General features: G+C 43.3%; 1 protein-coding gene across 5 annotated transcripts in view; it reads right to left on the reverse strand.

Annotated features, from left to right (window-relative positions):
- The window catches only part of ACAP2 (ArfGAP with coiled-coil, ankyrin repeat and PH domains 2), a 97,511-nt gene extending 91,937 nt beyond the window's left edge, over nucleotides 1-5,574 (reverse strand). For all 5 annotated transcript variants that reach the window (XM_012733537.1, XM_004675112.2, XM_012733541.1 and 2 more), the window contains exon 1: nucleotides 5,296-5,574. In XM_012733537.1, coding sequence (XP_012588991.1) covers nucleotides 5,296-5,348 — 53 coding nt within the window. In that variant the 5' untranslated portion in view covers nucleotides 5,349-5,574. The remainder of the gene's footprint in view (nucleotides 1-5,295) is intronic.
- Nucleotides 5,575-12,103: the final 6,529 nt, after the last annotated feature.

Raw genomic sequence — 12,103 nt, forward strand, 5'->3', positions numbered from 1 at the left:
TCGGAATATGTTGCTTAATTCCCACATATTTGTGAATTTTTCATCTTTTCTTCTGATTTCATTCCATATGGTCAAGGAACACATTTTGCATGCTTTCAATCCTTTTAATTTACTGAAGCTAGTTTGATGGTCAAACATATGGTCTGTGGTAGAAAATGTTTCAAGTGTACTTGAAACTAATGTGAATTATGTTAAGTCTTGTTGGTTTACAGCACTGATCACACCTTCTATTTCTTAGTTGATCAGTTGCTGGTTGTTCTATCCATTACTGAAAATATTTATGTCTCTATTATTGTAAAACTGTTATTTCCCCTTTAATTCTGACTTTTTTGCTTTAAGTATTTTTTGAGCTCAGTTAAGTGTATATGTTTATAAGTGCTCTATCTTTCTGATGGGGTGAACCTTTATCACTATAAAAAGCCCTTTATACTAGTAATGTTTGCCTTAATGTCTATTTTTATCTATTTATATATACATACAGCCATTTCAGCACTCTTCTGATTACTGTCTGCATGGCTTATCTTTTTGCATGTTTTTACTTTCAATCTGTGTATCTTTGAATTTAAATGTTTCTCTTTCCAAATATTTATTTAGTATAAGATTTCGGCTGTAAACCAGAGGTGGGGGGGGAGTGAAAGGATTCACCTGAGACAGAATGGGGAGCAGAACAGGTGGATCCACTGAAATACACTGCTGAGGGGAGCAGCAGACAAGACAAGAGAGGTCTGCTGTGCCAAATGTGGGTTATTGGCCTGGCTGGGGACCAAACTCAGGCCATAGTGGAGATAGCACTGAGATTAAGCCAGAGGCCACCAGGGAGGCCCCAAAGTGTTTCTTGTAAGCAGCATACACAAGTAGTTGGATCATCACTGAAACTTCATGTAACAAAATTTTAAGTAAACAGGACCAAAATACATAGAATGATATTCCCTCTTTGAAATTAAAGAAACTATGTAAAGACACAATACTTAAGAACAGTCATAAAAAAAAGGGAAAAGTTGGCCCTCCCTGGTTGCGCAGCGGGTTAAAGCACAGCACTGAGAAGCTAAAGCCTCTTCCGCATGAGTTCGATTCCCGCCTACAAAGAAGGAGACCAAAGGCCGCGTCAGCCCTTTCCTGCCCCGCCTGCGGCTCCCCTCAGCAGTGTACTTCATAAATCTGCCTGTTCTGCTCCCCACTCTGTCTCTGGTGAAGCCTCTCACCGCCCCTGAGCCTCTGGCCTGTACCCCAGTTCTGTATGCACAAATAAATCTTTTTAAAAAAAAAAAAAGGGAAAAGTTGCTCCACCAAATAGAATGACTACTATAAAGCATTGTAAGTAAACTATTAATAATTTTGCAGAATAAGCAAGTTCATTAATGAAGAGAGTTGAATCCAGAAAAGAGTCGTATATGTATATATTCATAATTTTAAGTCAATGGGGAACAGATGAAAAATTCAATAAAAGTTGTTATGACAAGTTTCTTCCACTAGAAAAACAAAATCAGACTGCATCTAAGAGGAGATATGACACATCAGAACTTCTTATTTCAGCTTAAGTTGGTATTACATTAAGTGAAAAATTGGACGCTGCAATGAGGTAAACCAGGATTCTTGTATTTTAGTGAATGACAAAACTACCTTTTAACTCCTTTCACCACTTCTGAAATGAAAACACATTTCTCTCTCTCCTTTGCTCACTATACTTTCCAGTTGTTGATAAGTATCCTCCAAAGATAGATGATGGTAAAGTAGCTAGGATTAGTTCCAGCTTATCACAGCAAAACATACCTAAGGTGTATGTATATTTATATACATACATAGAGAACATTTTATTCCAGTGTCACCCATTAAAACCTTTCACCCCACTGTTTTAAGATTTTAATCTAAGTTATTAAATAAAAATAATAACTGAAAGAGTTTATAAATAAAAGATACTTAGAATGATGCACCATAAAATGTTAAAGCAAATGTATCAAAAAAAAAGTGTTTGAAGGCATACTACTGCCAGTATTTTTGCTTAAAGCCAAACTCTTCCAAAATTCAGAAAAGTTTCAACTTTTTCAAATGTCTAATATGTTTAAATAAAAAAGTTGTATGAAAATTAGGATGCAAATTTGTTCAAACTTCTTCAGCAAATAATGATCAAAACAGAAAATTCCCACTTTAAAAAAAGTACATTTAGGCAGTTTTACTTTCCTGTAGATTTTTAGACAAACAAGATTTAAACCTTTAGGCCAGTCACTAAAAGTGTTAAGACAACTGACTTCCACTAGGAAGCAAACAAAATTAGACTGCATCTAGAATGAGATTTGACACATCAGATCTTACGCTTCCTTATTTCCATTTAAGTTGGTATTAAATTAAATGAATGTAACTTATTCCAATATCTTTCACCCATTAAAACCTTTTTATTCACATGAGTTTTGAATAAGAGAAACTTGGCTTTTTAGAGTGCTGTGCATGTTACAGTGATATACTGAATCTTTCATATCAAAGTAGAAGGTCTGTGAGGGCTAAGATTTTTTTTTTTTATCGGTATTTGCACTATTACTCTCATTTAAAAACTGAAATGGAGCCCAAAATTATACAATGAAATGTGCCTTCCAATCTAATAACAAAACAAAACAATAAAAAAGTTGGAGTAAGAGTAACACCATCTTTATTCAAGGTAGGAAAGACAAAGTTACAAATGCAACCTCCTTCTCTCCCTATCTCAGCCAGTCTTCCTCCCATTTTACTTATCAATTTAACAGGAAAATGAATGTTTAAAGTCTGAACACTGAAATTTTCTTCAACAAAATTTGCTTTTGCATTAACTTGGGTGCCTATGGCATCCAACGCAGTTATCTCCCAAGCCAGACATAAATAATCATTTGTGAAGAAAAATAAAAAGAATTAGTTTTAAAATGTCACATTTGATCATTTATAAGGAATAAATAGTGCAAATGCCTTACTGTGAAAAAAAAAAGCTTAGCCCTCACAAACTTCCTGTTTGATATGAAAGATTCAATGTATCATTCATAACATGCACAGTACTCTAAAAAATCAAGTTTCTCCTGTACAAAAAGCATGTGAATAAAGACTCCTAAATACTCATTTCAATAATGAGAAACTATAGTCACTAAAACATGTAAAAATACTGGAGTTCTCTGAATCTATGTTCTATTCCCAATCTGCAGCCAAAAATAGCTGGAATACTGGAAAGAAGTCTTGAAAATCTCTAACAAGTTTACTATAATATGCCATACAACTTAATCATAATCTTTCTCCCTTGCGTTATATTCAATGATTCCTTTATTTCAAAAACAAATGCATCACACAGTTTGTGACCAACACCAGTGGCTAGAAATATTTCCGAGTCATTTTTTAATCAAACTTAAAACAAGAAACAAATGGGGCACCAGGCTTTAATCTCAGTGGGTGTGGTTGGGGGGAATAAGATCACATCATTAAAAAAAAAACAGCTGGCCCTCCCTAGTGGCACAGCAGGTTGAAGCACAGCACTAAGAAGCTAAGACCACTTCAGCATGAGTTCGATCCCTGCCTGCCCCGGAGGTGACCACATGGTGCTGCAGACCTCTCCTGACCAGCCCGCTGCTCCCCTCAGCAATGTACTTGTCAGTCGGGCTGTTCTGCTCTCCACTCTGTCTCTGGTGAATCCTCTCACTGCCCCTGCATCTCTGGCCTGTACCTCAGTTCTGTATGCAGAAATAAATAAATCTTTAAAAAAAAAAAAAAAGCTAAGTTATATCAAGAAAAATTTCACACACACACGCAATCAGTAAAACTTTCTCAGGTTTCATATGTCACACCATCATGGAATCTGCAACTCCAAAGCTGTCCTAGACAAACCCTTTGCAACTCCTGTGTGTTCTTCAAGCCACACAGAACATAAACTTGGCCAAAACTAACCGCAACAATAGCAGTCAAAGTAGGCGCTGCCTTTCATAAGCAACAGTCCAAAGCACCAAATAAAATTACCACCAAAGGTCAAAACCAAAAACTGTTCCTCAATTTAGAAGTAGCATTTCCTTTGTTCTGGGCTTCTTTTCTCTGCTTTCACTGCAAAGAAAGTAGGAAGTCATATTTACGGTGATAAGGATGAGTACAGTAGGTGTTCAGGTGGAGGGGACAAGACTTTGCAGCCCAGGCTTGACCCAGAGGTCTGCGGGTGCGCACACACACCACACACCAATGCTCAGAGGAAGCTTTCAAGAAATGTCACCAGCGGAAGTTCTAAGGCCTTTTTATTTTTCTCTGTAAGGTCTAAGGACAACCCTGTAAATGCACGATGCAACCTGGCAGAACGCCATTGTCCAAAGCGATTCAAGAGTTCCCTACGTTGCCCGAGAAGGAAAGAGCACGTCATGTGGACACCCTCGGGACTGCCACCTCTCACAGAGGAGAGAGGCCGGCCCATGTGAATCAGACTGCCACCGCGTCATTTCTGTGACACTCACGGGGAGCATCCGACCAGGATCCCTGGCCCTCCCGGCCTAAGGCTGCTGGAAGAAGAACAGAAATGCATTCTTCAGGGCCCTCCCACTTCCGTTCTCAAAACATAAATGCACTGTTTCTCCTACTCCTCATCCTTCAGCCCCGGACCTCTCGGGAGCGGTCCTCCCTTCCAAGGGCTTAAAGCTGAGAGTCTCAAAGCGACAGTGGCGACACGGTGCGCTTGGTCAACACCCCCCACCCCACCCCACCCCGGCTCCAGTGCAAGTCAGCCGCCAGGGCCTCGCCGAAAGCCCCTCGGGCAGGGGCCACGCAAGCAGCAGAAAGAAGTCCACGTCCCGGCTGGCCCCCACTGCCTCCCGGGTTAGAAGAGCGGAAAAGCGCAAAGAGGAACTAAGTGAACTGCAAAGGGTGGCCCTGCAAGATCCCTCTGAGAGGGGGGGGGGGTGGAAACGAAGAAGGAGCGGAAGGAAGGGGAAAGGATGAGCAGCAAGAGGAAGGGGACGAGCGCGCGCTCCCGCAAAGGACACTCGCCTTCGGGGACGCGGCTGCACCCCAGCTCCCGCAAGCCGAGCGGGTGCGCCCGGCCTCGGGGGCGTTCCGCCCCGGCCAGGGAGCCTGGTGGGGAGAGGAGCAGGAGACACCCCCTTCCCGGCTCATCCTCGCCCCTTAGAATGGTCGGTCGTGGCCGCAGTGCCCTGGACGGGGCCCGAAGCCGAGGCAACGGCCGCTCGCCCCGTCGGAGGGCGCGAACCTCGGGGACCTCCGCCAGTTGGGGACCGGTTTTCACGCCGCCACTGCCGGGGGAGTCGACTCCGGGGTAACGCCGCCCCGGGACCCGCAGGCCGTGCAGGTTACCTGAAGCGGGGTGAGTCCCTCAGACACTCCTCGAAATCCACCGTCATCTTCATACTACCTCCGCCTCGCCTAGCAGGCGGCGCAGGAAGAGCAGAGGGAGCCGCGCGAGCGGCCGCGCTGCGGACCCGGACGGATACGGCGGGCGCACTGCCGCGACTAGCGCTGCGCGGAGCTTCGCAGGGCGCCTCTCCCGCTGGTCATAGCAGCCGTGATGACTGCGGCGGCAGCGTCGGCTAGTCAGGCCCCAGCCTGGCCCCGCTTCCTCCCGCCTCCAGCAGCTCGCCGGCCTTAGGGAAACGGCCCCGGAGTGACAGCATCAGCCAGCCAGCCACGAACCCAGCGGCCAGTGGGCGGGGCCTTTCGGCAACACCGCCTGCGGGCGCTCGGGCAACGAGTCTGAGCGACGACAGCCCAAGCCAATGAGCAGTGCGACCGTGGGCGCCTCCTCGCCACAGGCGTACCGTGGGCCAACCGGGACGCGCGGCCGTCGCGAGGCGGGATCACTGGTTGCTGGGAGGCCGGCAGCTGGGGCTACTTGAGAAGGAAGTCACGTGGCCGCGCTCCGCGTTTCCCTCCGAGCCCCCGCCTCCTTTGCTTCTCCAGCCCCGCCCTGCTGTGCTGCCGACGCTGTGCAGCCGCCGCCTGCAGGTTTGAGGAAGCAAAGTTGCCTTCTAAAAGCAGCTTTGACAGAAATCTGAAGAGGCTAAGGTAGAAATTATGAAAGGAAGAGATGGTCAGGTTAGAGAAACTGAGGCCCGGAGAGAAGCAAGGGTAACTTTAATGATGAAATCGATCTTTCAGTTTTTGTCTTCCTCACTTAAAAATTTGGAAATATGTCCAGCGACTTCTTTTCATATCGCCAGACACTACTGAGGATCTGGCATTTGGAGTGGGTTTCAAAAAATCAAAAGGATGTAGACTGGTATGAGATGCAGGGCTTTTCTGGGTAGGAAGTGCTCTCAAAGCCACAGAAGACATTTCTCTTTTGTGACACCTTCTTGTGGTAGCTTTTGCCAGTTCTATAATAGGCTTCTGAAAAGCTGGCTCCAGTACTCCAATTTATAATACCTGACCTCTGATCCGTAGATTTTCTAGGAGCACTACATACGCAGCGTCTGAGCCGTGCCATATATAAGAGCCATGGGTTCACTGTGTTTAAAGTCTACTTTTAAACCCAACCTAAAAACCATAGGCACACCCGTGGAAATGTGCCAGAAGGATGTTCTCACTTCGTAGTGACGCTGAGAGTCTGAAGGTAAACTTCGTGGATTTACTTCTTAGCTTTCTCCCTGTACGATGAAGATGATACCACTGGTCGGATACTTATGAAACTGAAAAAGATAAGACTTCTAAAAGCGCTTGGCACAGTGCCATCCATACAGTAACCACTCCGTAATGTAGGCTATTACCATAATTGTACCACTTTCTTCTTCAGTACCAGTCTTACATAACCCTTTGACCATAGGCTAAGAATAGCATGGTTCCATGTTGTTTTTAATGACCTATAGTTATATCTTGGCACCTTTAGAAAGTTCCTGAAATTTTTAGACATTTCAAAAATATGTCTCTTCTTTTGCTAGTAAACTTGTTTTTTTTTTAATTGAGTTATATATCGCTGGAATCTGCACAGCTTTTCTTGATAACTAGAAGCTATTGACAGTTACATGTTCAGTATCCTGTAGACACTTAGGTTGGTCAAGTCAACTTCTAAATTTGTAACTTCTGTGTCAAATTTAGCGAGTTGGTCATGGCTGCTATATTTGCATTTCCTGATGCATGACAGCTAATCTGTACATACAATAACTTATTGTTCCAGTGCATCAGCACAGTGTAGGCTTTTGAAAGATTAAACCTAAGGTGATACTTCAGGATTCAAATTAAAATTCAACTGCATGACACCATTAATGCAAATAATGCAACTAAGATAATTATCAAATGAACATCATTCTCTGGATGGTTAAATTTAAAGAGACCCAGTTAGTGATAACTGTCACAACTTTTCCTCTCTGTTCTCTGGTAATGTATGCATTTGGGGATGTCAATGTATGACAAATCCTAAACTAAGATATTAAAGGTGGGGTAGGGTAGGAATAGTGAATCTTAAAATAGAAGAAATACAATATTATTATAATAATAATGGAAACCACAGCCCCAAGCTATAAAAATAACTTGTCAGGTGATTCAAACCAAACATAGGCCCCATGACACCAGGCTTTTAACTGCATACTGCCCACTCTCCCCCTTAGAATTCTGCCTTTGCAGTTGTGGCCTCTTTCTATGAAGCATTTCCCTTTCATCTCCTCCTTAAAATGCAGCTCAAATGCCACTCTTTCAGGAAGCCTCTGTTTGCTGAAATACAGAGCTCTGTTTGCAACACACCCTGAAAGCTAGTTACCAGACCAGTCTACAGTGTAAAAGGATACGCAAGATCAAACCTTAAATCTCTTCCAAATATCTTCTTCCCAGTCTTCCTATTCCTTCCTCCACACCCTTTGCAATTCTCCCTATCTGAAGCAGCCCTCCCACAGTGCTGCTTCTAGTGAGGATATTTCTACTGAGGGTACTTTTGATTGTATATCCTTTTAACAGAGGCGTTCACTGCTTACTCTGATCCTCCTGGGCCAGGATGCATAATCACTAAAAGCCAAACTCTGGAGAGCAATTTATATTTTACATTTATTTTACCTTTATTTTTTGAGCCTGATGTCATCTAATTATACCACTGTCTTACTCTCCTCATTGCTTAATTTCCTCTTTGCTGCTACCTACAATTTCCTAGTAACTTCCTGCTTTGGCCCAGCTAATTGCATTGCAAATTATCTCAAGAGAAGGGCCTTAGGATGAGGATAGCTGTAGAGAGGTACTGAAACTGGAGCCCAGCAACCCGGGTATCTGACAGTTGGTTTTCCTCTCTCTGGGTCTGTATCATCTCCCCCGTACTCCCAGACTCCTGCCAGATACCCTTTCTGCCCTCTTGTGGGTCTGTGCCACTATGGTTTGCATTACTACCGGTTCCTTCAGGTTGGCTGTTAGATGACTATAGAACCAAGTGAATAAAGTAAATGAAAAAAGCTAGCCAGGTGGAAGCAGTATGGAATGGGGGAGGGCTGAAAGGCAAGTATGTGCCCTGGGTACTTACTCATCTCTGTTTCATTTCTGCCATATGAGATTTTACAAAATAGCCAAATTTTAATATAAAATCTCCCATTATTAAAGTATTAACAACCCTTCAAAATATTAGAAAATATTCCACAGGTCATAAAATTAAGTTTCTGCCATTTCTGCTTAACAATTCTTCATGCATCCTTTCAACCAGAATTTTTGGAGTTTATCACTTTAATCTGTTTCTCAATTCCCAGATCCCAGAAGAAAATCAGATTAACCTAACTCTTTATTCCTGACAAGTCACACAGATCTCTTGCAAGCCGACTGGGTGGTACCTCGTGACCTAATTATTTGGAATAGGGGGGTCAAGATGGGGTCTACAGGACAACGGACTGCTAGATTATTTCTCTAAAAGGGGGTATCAATGTACAGACCCCATAAAACACAGCTAGTAAAGTCTCACACTCATCTGGGACTTTGGCCTCTGACTCACAGTCCTCCATCCCAACTCCTACCCTCAGCTAAGGTGATTTCAAAATCCACTCATTTTTCTCTTTCATCCAGAAATATCCATGGAGAATATACTCTGACCAGACCCTGTGGTAGGTTGTAACACTGACAGGTAAAATAAACAATGTGTCCTCTTTCCCCATGTACACACTAACCTATTAAAGATCTTTCACACTGAGAGTATGCTTCCTTTGTGTTTATGCAGCAGACCGCAAAATCCATTTTAAAGCATGCAGTCCTTTAGTTTGGGGGGGGGGGCGAGGGGGGGGCGCCGCCCTGAATACTCTTGGTCACATGCTAACACCTGAGCCATGCTATGGACCTAAGAACAGTGGGTATCCTAGTTTTATGAGGTTGGTTACTAGGGCAGGACAATAAGGTAGCAGGCAGCACTGTCAAAGTATGTTTTAGGCTGCGCCACCCTGTGCCTTGTGCAGAGGGTTACATGTCTCTTTATTCCTCAATGCCTCATTAACACAGGTAGATTTAGGTTATAGGGGCCCAGACCACAACTTACTTCTGTCCGTCATTGTCAGGTCTGTGCTCCTGTGAGTCTTCTGCTGCTCTTCCTTCCTTCCAGCCCTTTCCCACCTTCCCGCCTTCATTGCTTAGCTGGAAGAAGTACTCAGCCTAACTATAATCCCCATGGATCCCGAAGCACTTGTTTCCTGGCTTCTTGATTTGGCTGTGGTCTTTCTCTGAGAGCTTTCCTGGAAGGTTTCCTCCCTTCACAACCACATTTAATTGATCCACAGATGCTATTAACGGTTGCTCATGGGATAGCTCTTGAACTGATGCCCATCTTCAAACCTCAGGGCTCTGCCTTGGTTTAGGCTTTCAACCCCTTTGGCCTGGATTATTCCAAACAGCTCTCCTTTTTTCCTCTAAATTTTTAAAAATTAAGGTAACATTGTTTGACAACAATGTATATGACTTAGAAGAATAAGTTCACACCTCTTCACATGTATGCTACCACACCACCAAAGCACTCATAGTCCTAAAAAAGCCCCCTTATGGCGCTGCTTCGCTATTATGAGCTGAATTGTGTCCACCCCACTCCCCAACCAAATTCTAAGTTGGTATCCTAACCCCTGAATATCTGAGAATGTGACTATATATGGAGAGGGACCCTTTAAGATGAAGTCATGAAGGTGGGGCCCTAACCCAATGTAAGAGTAGTCCTTATAATAAGAGGTAGTGACATCATGAACATGTACATGTGGAGAAAAGGCCATAGGAGGATACACCAAAATAACCATCTATAACCCAAAGAAAGTAGCCCCTGGAGAGTCAACAACTTGATTTTTGAACTTCCAGCCTCCAGAACTGTAAGAAAATTAATTTCTGTAGTTTAAAGCACCCAGGTTGTGTATTTTGTTCTGGCTGCCAGAGAAAAGTAATATAATCACTGTCTTCACTGTCCAGAATGTCTGGGGAATCCTCCACTTTCCACAACAGAGTCTGCCTGTCACTGTCAGTGCTGCAAGCTAGTGTCATTCTCTTTCCCAGTAGCTCTGGATCCAATCGGGGATCCAGAGTGGCAGCCAAGGGTGATGCATCTTGGTTCTCGAGGCTCAGTGACAGTGGCTCAAGGACGCCATGTTCCTTGGCAGTGTGGTGCTGGTGCAGGCTGTATGTCTGTAGTGGGTGGCAGAGACGTGTTCACTGGATTAGCCCTGGGCTGTGATTATAGACTCTCTACCCTACTGGTGACCTTGGGACTTACCTAAAGCGTTTTACAATTTACTTCAGAAAATTAACTTTACTGAGCTATGTTTTACGTACACTAACGTGTACCCATTTGATGGTTTAGTAAGTTTTGATAACTCCTTAAATTGTCACCACAAGATAACAGAATGTTTCCACGAGCCAAAAAGTTCCCTGCGATCTTTTTATAGTCAGTCTTTCCTCTACTCCCATTTTATACACTCACTGATATTTTCCATCACTATAGAGTAGTTTTGCCTTTCTCGAATAAATTGAATCATGTAGCATATGCTTTGTTCATTCAAAGTAACAGTGTTGGAATCCATCCCCAGTCTGATTTATTGTGGAGGTATGTTCTACTGTATGGACACACCATGATTTATATTTTTACCTGTTGATGGGTATTGGCATTGTTCCCAGTTTTTGTCTATTATTAATAAAGCTTCCATGAACACTGAACACTGTTATGGACTGAATGCTTGTGTCCTCCTAAAATCAAAGGCCTAACCCTAATGTGACACTCTTTGGAAGTGAGGCCTCTAACGAAGTAGTTAAGGTTAAATAGGGTCATAAAAGTTAAACTTTGATCAACCAGAATTAGTGTCAGAGAGCTTGCTCTCTTTTCTCCTCTCTCCATATAAGCATAGAAGGGTATGTTTAAGGACAAAGAAGAAAGCAACCAGCCACATCCCATGGAGTGTGCTCTCACCAGACCCCAACCTTGTAGCACCTTGATCTTGCTTGGACGACATGTCAAGAACTGTGAAAAAATGCATTTCTCTTGTTTAAGCCACAGTCGTTGGTATTTTGTATGATAGCTTGGGCTGTGTAATACAAACACATAACAACATTTTAAGGAATTCCTTTTTTACTTAAACTAGCCAGAGTTGGTTTATGTTGCTTGTTAAACTTAAAATCCAGGACTGAAGTGGTCTGTTGACTAGAGTTTTGGCATGGGTGGTGCAAGTAGAAAAGGCACAGCTGCACTCAACATCTCCCGTGTGCCAGGCCAAGAACACAAAGGGAAGATGCTGCTGTACTTTGGGCCAGGGAGTGATGCAACCTGGTAAACTTTTTAGAAGGGCAATTTGCAGCAGTAGTGCAGAGACTAAATTGGAGAGGACGAGACTGGTCATAAATTAGTTTGCTGGGGCTATCATATCAAAAGACCATACTGGGTGGCTGATACAGTAGAAATAATTTCTCATAGTTCTGGACCCTGAAGTCCAAAATCAAACCACTGACTAATAGCGGCTGTCTTCTCTTTGCACCCTTACCTCGTCTCTGTGTACATGTATCACCGATGTCCCTTTCCCTTTTATAAAGACACCAGTCATTGGATTAAGGCCTTACCTGTACAACTATATTTAAGTTTAATAAACTCCCTGTCTCCAAATATAGGTACATCAGAGATTAGGGCTTCAACATATGAGTTTGGAAAAGGAGGAGGCAGGAACATAGTTCAGTTTATAATAATAACCAAAAA

The sequence above is a fragment of the Condylura cristata genome, unplaced genomic scaffold (genome assembly GCF_000260355.1).
Source record: "Condylura cristata isolate star-nosed mole 26May11 unplaced genomic scaffold, ConCri1.0 scaffold00003, whole genome shotgun sequence".
In the NCBI taxonomy this organism is placed as follows: Eukaryota; Metazoa; Chordata; class Mammalia; order Eulipotyphla; family Talpidae; genus Condylura; species Condylura cristata.